This window comes from Acomys russatus, chromosome 19 (genome assembly GCF_903995435.1).
Source record: "Acomys russatus chromosome 19, mAcoRus1.1, whole genome shotgun sequence".
NCBI classification, from domain to species: Eukaryota; Metazoa; Chordata; class Mammalia; order Rodentia; family Muridae; genus Acomys; species Acomys russatus.
Window position 1 is genome coordinate 14,889,851 of NC_067155.1, and position 15,319 is coordinate 14,905,169.

Consider the following 15,319-nt stretch of genomic DNA (forward strand, 5'->3'; position numbering starts at 1 on the left):
AGGCTAAGGACAGGGCTGGGCCCACAGCAGAAGACTGGGGTCCATCCTGGGTACTGCCAACTTGCCACTCAACCAATGGTGGGAGGGCGGGGCGTGGCCATAGAATTGAACTTCCGGTCTTTACACTTTCTGTCTTCTCTCTTCCGGTTTCCGGGAGCCGCTCTCCTGCAGGCTAAAGACTTGAAAGGGGATGAGGCTCATGCTGGATGGACTCTGCTCCCTGATCAGAAAGAGGGTGGTAGCCTAGCTCTCCACAGGCAGAGCAGCTTGGCTTGCTCTATCTCCTGAACTACACTTCCCAGAAGCCATCGGGAGAACGAGCACCTGCCCTCCAGGTAGTCTTGGAATACACTTCCCAGAGCTCTCCCTTCTTCCAGTCACTTTACCCTCCTCACAAAGGAAGCCATGTATCCTTGTGATGGGTTAATTCCTGGAATGTTATGTAGTTTGTGGTCACTGGTACAAGATTCCTGACAGAAATAACTTGAAAGGTTTTTGGTTTTGTTGTCGCTTTTTTTTTGTTTGTTTGTTTTGGGCCAAGTTTTAAAGGGATTTCAAATCATCATGGCTCGAATGTCCTGGTGGAAACACCTCTGGCTTGGGTGCGTATAAATGCAGTCTCCATCAGGTGACTGGTTCAAAAAGCAGGGAAAGCAAGCCAGAACCAGAAGCGAAGGTCTACCCTCGAGGCCCCATTTCTAAAATGTCAGTAACTTGGGATGGGTCAAGTGTTGTAATACTTGAGTCTGGGGCCACTTCCCACCTAGTCTAATGGTGTAGTATGGAGAATCTTGTTACTGCCAGACTATCAAAATTCGTTGTCAGCCTACACAATCAGAAAGGATAATTGAATCTAAAAACAAAATCACGAGACGAAGTCCAAGCACATGAGACCCAACTTGACAACAAAGGTTGGGATAAAGGATGGATATTAACAATAAAAGGGGGCTGGAGAGATGGCTCAGAGGTTAAGATCACTGACTGCTCTTCCAGAGGTCCTGAGTTCAACTCCCAGCAACCACATGGTGGCTCACAACCATCTATGATGTGATCTGATGCCCTACTCTGGCCTGAAGATGTACATGCAGGCTGAGCACTTTATACATAATAATAAATAAATAAGTCTTTAAAAAGAAAAAGAAAGGCCGGGTGTGGTGGCGCGTGCTTTAATCCCAGCACTCGGGAGGCAGAGGCAGGTGGATCGACCTGAGTTCGAGGCCAGCCTGGTCTACAAAGTGAGTCCAGGACAGCCAAGGCTACACAGAGAGACCCTGTCTCAAAAAAAAAAAAAAAAACAAAAAACAATAAAAGGACAATACCAAACTGATACCGCCGACGACACAAGTGCTGAGCGGCTCTTGTGTCTGCAATGGGAACTGGACTCAGGACCTGTGCGTGACAGGATTTTAACTCTGAGCTGCATCCCCAGGTCCAAAGTATGTTTCCATATGTATTAGGACGTATACCAGCAGGGCTGTATGGCGAAACAGAAACCACGCCAGCAGCAGATCCACTTAAGAGGTTTATTAAGGGAAGGCAATACAGAGACAGCCTTGGAGACACACGAGGGAAGGAGGGGCGGGGGATGGGGAGAATTCCCTTTATAGGTCGACCTAGCGCACTCAGGAGGCGCACACGCATGTGCAGAGGGTGCACACGTGGCTTAGGGGACCTGAATCCTGCAGGCCGGTGGTGACGTGTTGCCGATGACGAGTTTCCAGGGTGGCTTTGGTGTTGCCTGTTTTCCCACAGTCATCAGGGCCTTTAGAGGTGCCTTTATTGCTGCCTGTTTACTAACTTTATGCCAGCAGGTTCTGAGTTTTTATTAAGCGTGTTAGGGTTCTTGTTCCAAACAGAAACGTACACCTCAACAGTTTCAAAAAGCATATTCCCCGCTGGGCGTGATGGCACACGCCTATAATCCCAGATTTCAGGGAGACAGAAGCAGGCAGATCTATCTTTGTGAGTTCGAGGCCAGCCTGGTCTTAGAAGCAAATCCAGGCTAGCCAAAGCTATACAGAGAAACCCTGTCTCGTGAAACAAGCAAAAAGTACTCAGCAGTACAACGATTACGCCATTCACCAGCAGTTTTCTTTAAAACGAACACTACGGCACTTCCCCAAAAAGTCCTGATGAGACGCCCTTTCCCCAAGTTCTCCTTGTAAACACTATGGCTCCCTATGGCTTGGGGGAAGTGCAGAGCCAAGCAACTCAGCTAGTGGAGAGTGAGACTGTGTCCTCTTTTCTGACCAGGCCTTCTTACGATAATTAACAGCGTCCGGAAACACTGGGATGTAAGGAGCCAGAGTCTGATCCCTGGTACATCACATGGTGGAAAGAGGGAACTCCCCAAAAGGCGGGTGCTGATCTCCACTATGCCTCCACTAGGATGTGAAGGCGCCCACACACACACTAAGTTGTTTTGTTTTTAAGGTTAAGTTTTCCCTATGTGTATGCTTTGCCTACAGACATGCACGCGTGTTATGTATTGGTCTTCTGGAAATAAGGTTATGGATGGTTATGAGCCACCATATATGGGTGTTGGGAACCGGTGCTTCCGCAAGAGCAACGAGTGCTCTGAGCTGCTGAGCCGTCTCTACAGCCCTCACATGTAATTAAATGCAAAAATAAAATAAAAATAAAAGTCCACGTGACACAAGTCTGTCAACGCACTATTTTATAGAACACTTTTCGGGACTGGATTCCTTGACGTTTTTACCATCTTTCTTGCTCTTAGAAGGCTTACCACTGCTGTGGATCCTGTGGTGAATTATTAGATTTGACCGCCAACCAAAGCTCTTACCACACACCTCGCACTTGTAGGGTTTCTCGCCCGTGTGGACCCGCTGATGAGACTGTAGTTGCGAAGAGCGACTGAAGACTTTGCCACACACGTCACATCTGTACGGCTTCTCTCCCGTGTGGACTCTCAGGTGGACTTGAAGGTTGGAGTTCAGAGTATAGCCTTTACCACACACGGTGCATACATACGATTTCTCTCCGGTGTGTATGCCCTGATGGGCCTGCAGGCTTGAAGGGCGACTGAATTCTTTCCCACACTCCACACATTTGTAGGGTTTCTCTCCCGTGTGGACTCTCTGATGGATGTAAAGATTGGAGCTACAAATGAAGCTCTTCCCGCATTCCTCGCATTTGTACGGCTTCTCTCCCGTGTGGACTCTCTGATGGGACCGAAGGTGTGAATTCCGACTGAAGCTCTTGCCGCACGCGTCACATTTGAACGGTTTCTCCCCCGTGTGGAGTCTCTGGTGATCTTGAAGGTGAGAGGCCTGGCTGAAGGCACTCCCACAGGCCTCACAATTATAAGGTCTCTCCCTGGTGTGGACTTTAAAGTGAACATTCAGGGCTGATCTACAACTGAAATATTTCCCGCACTGCTCACATTTGTACGGTCTCGCTACTGTGTGGTCCTTCTGGTGGATGGGTAGATGCGGACTATGGCCGGATTCCTTATGTTTTTCTCCTGTGTGATCTCCTTGATACACGCAACCATCTGTGCTGTCGTGGAAGCCTTCCCCACGTCCACCACTTGCACGAGCCCTCTCTCCTGAGTCTAACAGTTGGTGGGGATCAGGAACGGCTTCTTTACACCGGTCATTTTCCTGCCCGGTGTGAATCATTCCATTCTGATCAGATGGCGCCGTCTTTATACCATTATCCCTCCCGGGATCGCAGGGACTATAAAGCTCTTCACGTTTGTGCGCTCTACGACTTGTAGAGTGACCCAGTTCGTTTCTCGTGGCAATCTGTCGGTATCCATCCTTATGTTTCTGAGGCTCAGTCAGAAAATGTTTCGGGGTTCTCAAAACTGGAAACAGGAGGCTTCCCGCGTCAATGGGAACATTTGCTTTATGACTCCGTAGAGAGCCCTCATCTTCAGAAACGTGAGCAGAGAACCCTGCCTCGAACTGGCACGGGGAGCCGCCCTGTAACTGAGGACTATTTGCCTCAGCGTCTTGACACCTCGTTAAGTCGTCTGTCACCCACCGCCAGATTTGCCAGCAGGAAAGGGCTTCAGGTGACCCCCTACCTCGGACAGCCCTTAGCTCACTCTGACTGTCAATTCCTATAAAGACAGAGAGAAAGACATGTGAAAACTGCCCACACTTCAGGGTTCACACTTAGGACATAATACTAGACTTTAAAGCAACTCAAGACGTTCCTTGGCTTATTTTTCTCATTATTAATGAAGTTTCCTGGCTTAAATACTGACAGAAACCAAGATATAGTCACTGAGCTCCCAACTATTAAGACCCAACAAAACCAAAGGCGGAGAGATGGCTCAGCAGCTAAGAGCATTGGCCACTCTCCAAGAGGACTTGGATCGATTCACAGTATCTCCAGTCCCAGGGCATCTGACACCCCCTTCTGGCTTCCATGGGCCTCAGGCACAAATGTGACACACATAAATACACGCAGGCAATCACCCACATACGTAAAATAACAATTTAAATGTTTGAAAGAAAACCAATAAAACTTAAAAATCCAACAAAAACAATAAATCTTAAAAATCAATTATTGAAAAAAAATCAATTATTGATTGACTACTTTTAAATCATGTATCTTTCCTACTATATGACAGTGGCAACAGGAAGTTGACAATGTTTTCTAGCCACTGCGCAGAACCGTGCCTGCGTTCGAGCCATAAAGTGCTACAACTTCTGAAACCACGCCACTTGGACTGCAGTTGGCAGCAACAGCAAGCCCCATGGATGAGGAACGGAAGACTTTCACCTAAATTTCTCGCCCTCTGGGTCGCCCTCTTCGCCCGAAGCTTCTCTTCTCTTTCTGTGTGTGGCTTATCTCGTTTGAAAAGTTGATACTCTGTGAACATGCAAAATCACAAATGTAAGGAGGGCACGCTAGGGTGGAAATGCTCTGGAAACTTCCGTCGCAACTGAACCATCAATACAATGGAAACGGTGTGTTTAAGCTCACACACACATAGCCCAGCGAAGAAACACCATTTATTATGTGACCCTCCCAACCATAAACATATACTTCAAAAGCAAAGTTTGAGTGACCTACTGTTAGCTCACATCTGCCGTCCTCAAATCTCTCACTCACTCACTCACTCAGCTTTTCCTACAACACGTATTATTTTCTTTAAGAAGTGCTGGCGTTTTCTACTATAGCATGTTTCATTAAAAGTTGCCAGTATATGTGCTGGAGAGATGACCCAGTGGCTAAGAGCACTTGTTGCTCTTCCAAAGAACCAGACTTCTGTATCCAGCATTTACAACTGCCTAGCCCCAGCTGCAGAGCATCCAATGCCCTTTTCTGGCCTTGGATGGCTCCCACACAAAGGTCTCTCCTCTCCCTCTTTCCTCCCCCCCCCCAGCACCCTCCCCACACATGTTGGGGGATGGTCTGATGTATTTTGATGTTAATTACTGCTTGCTGTCTGACCCAGCTTTTGCCTAATAAAAAGCCATCCCACCTAGGCAGGGCAAAGGAGATAGGTGGGGCTAAGAGAGAGAGGAATTCTGGGAAGAAGAAGAAAGATGGCCACAAGAGGAAAGTAGAGAGACCTGAAGGGAAGAGAGGAAGGCCGCCACGGGTTAGCTGGAGGAGAAACATGGCCGGTGGCGTGGATGGAGAATCCGGCCCAGATGAAGATCATGAGCAAGTATTTGGGATTATGGATGGGAGGTAGCTTGGTGGAAGTTATTGGAAGCAGATGGCATGGGATTGAGACAAGGATCCCATGCCTGCCCCACTATGGGAGGTGGTTTAGAGGATTAAGATCTGCCCTGCCCCAGGTTAACTAAGGCTATTTTAAAATATAACAATTGTCTGTGTCTTGATTGATTGCTAGCCAGGCCTACTGGTAATACAGATAATTTTATAAACAATATACAACCATCTGTAACTCTAGTTTCAAGGGATCCAACAACCTCCACTGGTCTCCACAGGTATCAGGCAATGGACTCCTGTACATAAAAATAAATAAACAAACAAACAAACAAATAAATGAAACTTCCTGAAAGAGCCTGTTCAGATTAAGACAGGAAACAACCCATCTCTGTCCACAGGAACGAGCTAAGTCAGGGAACCATTTTGAGAGCCCCGAAGCTCTACAACTCCAAGGTCACAAAGATCTGTGCCAGATGGCACCTGTCCTTACCCACTGAAAGCAGGTTCCGAAAATTCTCCACCATCACATCTTGGTACAGCTTTCTCTGGGAGGAGTCCAGCAGCCTGAACTCTTCCTTCGTGAAGACCACGGCCACGTCCTTGAATGTTACTGCCTCCTGCAACAAGCACACATGACCTCAGTCTTTAAAAAAGAAAAAATCACTGCTGTTAGTGACATCCCTCAGAGTTGAAATAGTCTATCTTTGGGGAGAGAAGGAATAAGCTTGTCAAGTCTCAGGAAGTTCCAAAAGGAGGCTCCTTCGGAGTCTGAAATTAAACAACTCACAAGTCACAGGAAGTCCCTGAAACTGACCAGATGTCCAAGGACCCTTGCGTCACAGAGTTAAATGTGTAGTAAAAAAAAAAAAAAAAAAAAAACTGCTGAGGAGACTCAGGTCAACAGAGTTTCCTGGAAGAGGCTCTCCTACCTATTGAGGTGTCTGCAAGGTATATGTAAAGGTATATGTAGAGTTCCAGGGTAACCTTTCTGTGATGCAGCAGCCTTGGAGTCATCACGCTCCCAGGAGTAACCCCAATAAACCCACTAACATGGACTTAGGTAGTATTGCTACTTGAGTCTGTTGTAGGTTTTCTGTGGGAAGGACTCTAAGCTTTGTCACAGGTGAAAGCAGTCTTGGCGGGCTTTGCCCTTGGACACACCACGGATACTCCCCGAGATTAACCTTGAGATAGACTTGGGTGGAGCCATCCTGGGCCTGGAATTCAGGAAGCAGACTGGGGAACTCCACCTGGACTATTGTGTTTCTAATCGACCCTCAATGGGAGAGGGAGACCGCCCCTTGCATGTGAGACAGGCAGGCAGAGGACAGAGAAGAGCAGCAGGTCCAGACCAGGCTTGAGCGCACTTGGATCAGCAAGAGGATCAGCAAACAGGCCGGAACAGCGCGCAGGCCAGAGACACCTAGGGACCCGTCCTGTGGAACGGATACCGTAAGGTTCCCTCTTTTTTCCCTTTAACCTCTTTTCCCTCTTGTGAAAGCTAGTTGGGTTGTATAATAGAGTTTAATTGTTAGGAAACGGAGCCAACAGGTTCCCTACTTGGGATAAGCAGATGTTTGTTTGTGTCTCCCTAGGAGAAGGATGAACACCAATGTCCACTAGAGGGACAGTGGCCTGGAAAAGGTAGGGGGAGTAAAACTTAGAGGGACAAACAAACACCCGGCATATCCAAAGGACTTCAAGTGCGCACGCGCGTGCGTGTGCGCACACACACACACACTTTAAAATTTTTTTTTTAAATTACATTTCATTTATTCGGGCTGGAGAGATGGCTCAGTGGTTAAGAGCACTGTCTGCTCTTCCAGAGGTCCTGAGTTCAATTCCCAGCAATCACATGGTGGCTCACAGCCATCTATAATGTGATATGGTGCCCTCTTCTGGCCTGCAGGTGTACATGCATGCAGAACACTGTATATGTAATAAATAAAAATTTTAAATTATATTTATTCTGTGTGTGTGTGTGTGTGTTAGTGCTTGTATGAAAGGCAGAAGGTGACTTATGGAAGTTGGTTCTCTCCTGTAAGGAAACAGTCACCAGAGCCTAGCTATCTCGAAAGCAATTCTTCCAATTTGCTCCCATTTTGTAAGCAGGGTCAAGCTGAGTGCATATTCCTAGGCTCGGGGGACCAGCTCCTACAAAGCCCCTCTAAGTGTTTTCTTAATTGTCTGTTAAGCCAGTAAAGAATGTGGGACTTGCTGCTATCTTAACCAAGGTGCCTAAGTTATAAAGATCTGTAACTAATCGCCTGCCACGCCCTCATTAACTACATGCAACCGACCTGGCTCCTTTGTTTCTTTGCCATATTGAGCTCCACACCAGATGTCTAGGAGGATGAGTTAAGGGCCTGGAAGGCAGGTGCCTTGGATAAAGTCCAGTCTCCAACAGATAGTCCGTTGTTGTTTGGTTTGGTTTGGTTTTTTGAGACAGGGTTTCTCTGTGTAGCCTTGGCTGTCCTGGACTCACTTTGTAGACCAGGCTGGCCTCGGACTCACAAAAGTCTACAAACCTCTGCCTTCCGAGTGTTGGGATTAAAGGCGTGCGCCACCACACCCAGCTGATACTCCGTTGTTTAACCCTCAGTGTCAAAATACTATCGGATGACACTGCAGCTCACCCAAGCGCCCCCTCATTTTATGGGTTCACCCTTTAAATACGGAATACAGCTTCCCCTCGGGGATGTGGTTCAGATCCCGAGCTGACCATCTCCCCGAGTGCTCTCTCCAAAAATAAAACTTTCATTTTTTTTTTTTTTTTGAGCTGCCGCCCTTGGAGACAAGCCCCTTGGCCCCGGAGCCATCTTGTCTGCTCCCAAATGTTCTGAGTCTCCTCACTAGAGAAAAAGCCTCCAGCTTGAGGATTATCACGGCCTTCTGACTGCGAGAACAGCAAGCTCTACTCACCATGGGCGCGCTCACTTTTTATCTTTCCTTCTGGGAGGTGCAGAGCCTAGGGTGGAAATAGGAAAACAGAGCCGTCAACGGACACTGAGCCAGCGCGCCACTGACCGCACGGTGGGTCCTCAGATAGGCAGGTGTACATCCCTCGTAACCTATGGTCAGAGGATAATGGGCAACACCACGCAGGATATCCACTCCTTTCAGGAGCACATCACAGAGCAGCGTGCCCAGCCACAACATGCGAGATCTCCCTGCACTACTTTTACGCAACTCTCTGGAAGTTTTAAATTAGAAGGAAAATTTCAGTAATCAGAGGTAATAACGGTGACAATGATATACATGGAAATAACATGTAATGCTCCTTCACAGTAAATGGTACTGGGGGTGGGGGCGGGGTTGGTAGGAGGGCACGCGCCTTTAATCTCAGCACTCGGGAGGCAGAGGCAGGCAGATCTCTGTGAGTTCAAGGCCAGCCTGGTCTACAAAGTAAGTCCAAGCTAGCCAGGGCTACGCAGAGAAACCCTGTCTTGGAAAAAAAAGAAGAAAGAAAAAGAAAAAAGAAACTTTTCAGCTGGAGAGATGGCTCAGAGGTTAAGCACACTGGCTGCTCATCCAGAGGTCCTGAGTTCAACTTTCAGCAACCACATGGTGGCTCACAGCCATCTATAATGAGATCTGGCGCCCTCTTCTGGCGGAGAGGCACACATGCAGCAGAAAGTTGTATACATAATAAATAAATAATCCCCCCCCCCCCGCCTTTTTTTTAATGGTACCCAGCCTTCTCACAACTGGGGGAAGTACTCCACTACAACAGAAGGCAATGAATCCACTTGCTGGAGCCTACAGGAAATGCATCACGGAGCCTAATCTGATCCTACCCACACCACTGCCTCAGACTGCTTGAGATCCAAACAGGGTCTCTCTGTGTAGCCTTGGCCGTCCTAGACTCGCTTTGTAGACCAGGCTGGCCTCGAACTCACAGCGATCCACCAGCCTCTGCCTCCCAAGTGCTGGGATTAAAGGCTTGCCACACAACATCCGGCTGGCCTGCTTGGGATTTTTAGTGGGCATGGCTGTGGATAATATTGACTAAGGCTGGGCAGGGTTACAAGGTACCCAGCGCCATTTCACCTGTGGCCTGCAGCACAGTGAATTTTCCAGGCCTGAATTTTCGAGTGAGCCCCATTCCCTGAACTGTTCACACTTTCCCTATGAGGGGGTCACCTGGATCTTGTTAGAATGCAGACTCCTGGGATGTATCTGCAGGAATTCTCGGGTGGCTGGGTCTTGAATCTAGGCACCGCTACCCAGGAGAGGCCAAGGCTGCTGGTTCATGGTGCATTTCTGAACTGCTGCAAGGGACAGCTAGTCCCAACAAACACGGCCACCACTTAAAAGAAACTTACCCAAGAAAACCCAAAAGAACCACGTCATTGTTAGAACAACCACTGTTCCATTTACATGCTAAAGCAGTAACAACTGTTTGTCTTTACAAAGTTTTCTATTTTCAGACATTCCCACGTCTACGATGTAAAAATTATAAGGCGGGTGTGGTAGCACTCGCCTTTAATCCCACCACTTGGGAGGCAGAGGCAGGCGGATCGCTGTGAGTTCGAAGCCAGCCTGGTCTACAAAGTTAGTCCAGGACAGCCAAGGCTACACAGAGAAACCCTGTCTCCAAACACCAAAATAATAAAAAAATAAAAAAATAAAAATAAATTATTTGGAAAATCTGGAATAGCACTTTCTGAAAAACCTAATACAATGGGCTGTGGAGGTGGCTTCCTGAGCTCCATCTCAAGAACATGTTTTTTATATGAAAAAATGGGTGAGTGGAGGGTATGGGGGCTGCACGCCTGAGGCACAGGTCTGTAATGGCAGAGCTGAGAAAGCATCTAACCGCATTGTCTCTCCTGCTTCTTGGCCAGCCAGCCTCACCTAATTAGGCAAGCTCCAAGTCTACAAGGTGACTTGGTGGGTTAAAGGCACTTACCACCAAGCCTGACTGAGTTTGAGGTGAGCAGCAACTCCCCAAAGTACTCTCATAATCTTCACATGCACAGCGCAACTCCTATGCCCTACTCCAAATAAACTGTAAGTGAGAAATCAGTGGATGGGGCCTGGAGAGACGGCTCAGAGGTTAAGAGCACTGGCTGTTCTTCCAAAGGCCCTGAATTCAATTCCCAGCAACCACATGGTGGCTCACAACCATCTATAATGTGATCTGGTGCCCTCTTCTGGCATACAGGTGTACATGCAGGCAAAACACTGTATACTTAATAAATAAAAAAAAATCTTTTAAAAATGGGGTGGGAGCTCAGCACTTAAGAGCTCTGACTGCTCTTCCAGAGGTCCAGAGTTCAATTCCCAGCAACTACATGGTGGCTCACAACCATCTATAATGAGATCTGGTGCCCTCTCCTGGCATGTAGGCACACATGCAGTACAGAATACTCTATAAATAAATAATTGGATGAATGAATAAATAAGCAAACAAATAAATAGAAATATCAGTAGATGGCTGCTAGGAACCAGAGGCTGATCTCCAGCCTACACACACACACGCACAGGTGTGGACAAAAATACAAACCGTGCTCTCAAGACTCCTTCGAGAGAGTTCTAACCTATACTCACATGATACTGGCTGGTTTCCTTGAAGAGATTGGACCAAAAAGACTGAGCAATTGGGTGTGGGTTCGCATAGTCTAGCTTCTGTGGTTCCTAGCCTTTGTGGTTTCCTTTGTAAATTAAGGTCTAATTACAGTCATTCCCGGGTGTAGGACCCACACACCCCCCAACATTAATCTTACTCGTGTGGTACTCCTCACACCCTGCTTTTGGGGAAGTCAGGGTTGCCGGGGAAACCAAACATTGTAAAATTACAATTCCATCTATTAAGTCTCAGGGTTCTGGCAAGTAGCCAGCTCCCTTTTCTATAAAGGTGGGCACAACCCGGAGCTTGCCGGTTCACATGCCAGGCGGTTTTGAGCATTTCCCTCCAAAGATGTACTAGGAATGTCTAACTTCTCTCTTCTGTAAAACAGCCAGTAAAATGCACAGAGGGATCCGACCAGCTAGCACCACAGAGGCAGAGCCCGCTGTGGGGCGGGAGAAGCTGGGCTGTAGGCCGGGAGGGGGAGCCGCAGGAGGGAGGAGGGGTCTGAAGGAGGGGAAAGAGGGCCTGCAGGAGGGAGGGGCGCTGCAGAGGGGGGAAGGGGGCTGTAGCGGGGAAGGGGGCTACAGGGGGGGAAGAGGGCTGCTGGGCGGGGGAGAGGGCTGCAGGAAGGGAAGGGGGCTGCAGGCCCGACGGGCTACAAGCTGGGGGGTGAGGGGGAGGAAGGGTGCGAGGCGGGAGGGGACCCCAGGCAGGAAGGGTGCGAGGGGGGAGGGGACTACGGGCGGGAAGGGAGCCACAGGAGGGTACAGGAGCTGCAGGAGAGTAGGGGAGTTGCAGGAAGGGAAGGGCGGGCACAGGCGAGAGAGGGGGCTGCAGGCCAGGAGAGGGAGCAGCAGGCGGAGAGAGGGGACTTCAGGCCAAGAGCGAGGGCAGCAAGCAGGGGAAGAGGGGCTGCGGGGCGGGGGAGGGGAGCCGCGGGAGCGGCTTGCACTGAGGGCCCGCAGACCCAGGCACGCTGCTGCCTCCGGTGCACGTCGCTGCCCCTTACCTTTCAAACCTCACTCCTTCCTTCTCGCCTCATATGGAAGAACTGTCCATCTCAGACGCCTCTAGGGGACATCCTAGAGGTCTTTGGCTAAAACAACCCAAACCCGGATGACGGGTTGCTAAACAAGCCAACCTGAAGCTGACGATATCCCAGAATTCCGCGTGGAGACAACTGCGGCGCTTGGCTCCGTGGTAACGGAAGTGAGGATGCAGAGGCTTGGATGGCCCGTCCCAGAAGCCGGAGGAGGAGTACCGCCCTCCTGTATTGAATTTCCCTGGTGGTGGTGGTATTCCCCCCCCCCCCCCCATTTCTCATACTCCCTAAGACAGACTAGTCTGAATCAGGGCTACAAACCAAAGGTTCATAGGGCTAGGGGCGGAGATTAAGAGACTTCAGCGGGGAACTCCAGAATACAAGATGCTAGAAGACAGTCCAGGAATGGATATAGAAGGTTCAGGAAACAGTACCAAGTTACAGGAAAGAGAAGAATTGCTGTTAGGGTCTTGGTTGTAGATGTGCTCCTGAGAGATTACCAGAAAGATCACACCTGAGACCATCAGACACCTGAGAACACCCCCCGCCCCCGAAAAAAAAAAAAATGACCCTGGAAGGAGTGGAGAAGCAAAAATCACAACAGTAACATAGCTACAGGGAACATTCAGAGCAGCTTCAAAACAGTGTAATTAGTAACTAAAACAATCGCGGCGGGGCGAGGGAAGGAGGTGTAGTGTGATTTATCTTGTGTGCCAGGCCCTTGAAAGGGTCCCCAGTTTCTACTTAACTGGCCCTTTAAGAATCCTTAGCTGTTAGCACTCAGGATGCAGAGGCAGGTGGATCTCTGAGTTCGAGGCCAGGAAAGCCAGGACTACACAGAGAGACCCTGTCTCGGAAAAAAATAAAAACAAGAATTCTTAGCTGTTACAACGGCTTCACCCTATGACCTCTCAGAAGTCTGGGAACAGGATAGGATATTTAAAGGCCTCAGGGGGGAGGGGGAGGTGGGTGGGGGGAGGCTAGCAGAACGAGAGGAAGAGAAGGCAGTTGGTGGGGAAGGCATGGTTAGGAGACAGGAGATACTGTCTTGAGCCTGGAGAAGCTGAGCTGAGCAGATGGGCTAGAACAGTTATAAATTGGGGCTGATGTTATTAGGGATACAGGAAGAAAGGACTCTTCGAGCAGACTGCTGGGAAACTGAGGGAGGAACAGTTGAAGGGAGTGGGCTGGAGGGCTGGCAAGGAGCAAGAACAGGCTACTGTTGTTTAAAAAATAAAATAAAAGCTAGCCAACTTGCATCTAGATGTTTATGAAGGCAAAGGGAACCCTAGGTTGATACAGAACATTGTTTCCAATTGATTTATGGCTGCTTTTTTTTTTCTTCATGATCACCAAACCAAATGTGGTATATCCATACAAAAGAATACTATTGGGCAATGAAAAAGCATAACGGAAGCCTTACGGACCGTAGGCCAGTGGTAGAACATGTGCTTACATCTGGAGCCATGGATTCAATCCCCAGTAATTACACCACCAGGCAGTGGTGGCGCACACCTCTAACCCAGCACTCGGGAGGCAGAGGCAGGTGGATCTCTGGGTTTAAGGCCAGCCTGGTCTACAGAGTGAGTTCCAGGATAGCCAGGCCTACACAGAGAAACCCTGTCTCAAAAAACAAACAAAAACAAAAATTATGCCAAGTGAAAGAAGATGGGCACAACAGGCCACTAGTATAGAGTTTTATTTATAACATTCTGGAAAAGTGGGACAATACAACATAACAAGAATCAGTGTTTGTTGAGGGCAGAAATGGGAAAAGGATTCAGTGAGGAAGCTGACACATCAGTGTGTTGGTGGGCATTACCTCACAGTAAACATCTGCCAAATCTACAATTATATAACCAAGTCAGCCTTACTGTATATGATTCCATTAAAATTCTTAGCTTACAAGACTCCATATTTACCTCTGACCTCATGGAATATTTTTTTCATCTTGAATGAATATTGGGTTTTGCCTAATGTTTTCTGAATAAATGGAGAGGGGTTAGTCGGACTCCATGTGCGAAAACATCTTGCATCGATATACAAACGCCAAGAATGGATGTGACAAATCTGCAGCTCAGAAACCATGACACTTGTTGGCACTGAAGATGGGACTAGAAACGGCTCCAAGGCCCATTTCTGTGGATTGGTCACATTGTATACCGCTGATGTAGATAACCACAGAAGGGTACACACTTGTCAAAATTCAGGAAGCAATAAAGTTGATGTCTGTGCTTGGTTGACTCCATACAAATACATCTCAGTGCGGGACAAGCATGCAAATAAGCTGGCCACAGCCCACTGATTTCAGAAGCCACCAATGTGCTAAGACCGTTACTTTAATAGACAATATACAAGCTCCACAGGGCTAGGAAAGTTAGCCTGTGTGTATAACTTAAATGTCCTTCAAGATTCCTAGGGACAATTTTATAGAAATTTTCGTCAGCAATGGATTGGATAAAAAAAAAAAAACCTTCAAATACCTACTTTTCTCAAACCTGATTTAATAATTTGCTGAAGGCATATGATGTCTTGGGCACTGCTTGGGTATGTAGGTACATGACGCATGTCTACAAGTCAAAAATTTTGTTGGGCACGAGCAAAAGAAACATATTCTAAGTGCTACCATTTCGCTTTCGGACTCCATTTAATCGTACGGAGAAACAGGCCCTTGGGGAGCTGGAGACTTCCCAATAGCTGAACAGCTTCTGTAGCAAGGAGACAGTTGTCTGAGTCCAGACACCTCAGGGACAACGTCTCCATCTTGCTGGCAGGGGCGAACAAATTCATGTGCCCAGGCCCAGGGACCTAGTCCTATCCTGATTGGTGGAAACTCCCTTGCTCAACCCCTCATATCAAAATGTGATTGGACAGTGCTACAGGCAGGCCCCGCCCTTTGTGCTCTCGTCCTATAAAAATGCTGAAACAATCTCCCTTTGGGTTCAGATCCCAAACTGGCCACCTCCCTGAGCTCAGGAAATAAAGGTCTCATTTTAAGCTTCTGTCTCTGAAGTGAGTTTTCTTGGCTTCCACCGGGAAACCAA

At 48.2% G+C, this 15,319-nt stretch overlaps 2 protein-coding genes across 3 annotated transcripts in view; both read right to left on the minus strand.

Moving 5' to 3' along the window:
- Positions 1-15,319, minus strand: part of LOC127203712 (zinc finger protein 235-like) — a 301,721-nt gene that overhangs the window by 270,120 nt on the left and 16,282 nt on the right. The window lies entirely within an intron of this gene.
- Positions 2,578-8,817, minus strand: LOC127202941 (zinc finger protein 226-like). Its single transcript, XM_051161785.1, has 5 exons — positions 8,686-8,817; positions 8,581-8,626; positions 6,149-6,295; positions 4,756-4,845; positions 2,578-4,087 (listed from the first exon to the last, which is right to left on the minus strand). Exons 1-5 carry the CDS (start codon positions 8,815-8,817, stop codon positions 2,673-2,675), a joined length of 1,830 nt encoding a protein of 609 aa, XP_051017742.1. The 3' UTR covers positions 2,578-2,672.

What these genes read in the sequence shown, in the direction of transcription:
- LOC127202941 (XM_051161785.1), bottom strand. Translation starts at nt 8,817, where the DNA reads ATGTTGTGGCTGGGCACGCTGCTCTGTGATGTGCTCCTGAAAGGAGTG. An exon ending in ATCTGAGGACCCACCGTGCG is followed by an intron (nt 8,627 to 8,685) that starts GTCAGTGGCGCG and finishes TTTCCACCCTAG; the next exon opens with GCTCTGCACCTCCCAGAAGG. An exon ending in TCGGAACCTGCTTTCAGTGG is followed by an intron (nt 4,846 to 6,148) that starts GTAAGGACAGGT and finishes GCATGTTCACAG; the next exon opens with AGTATCAACTTTTCAAACGA.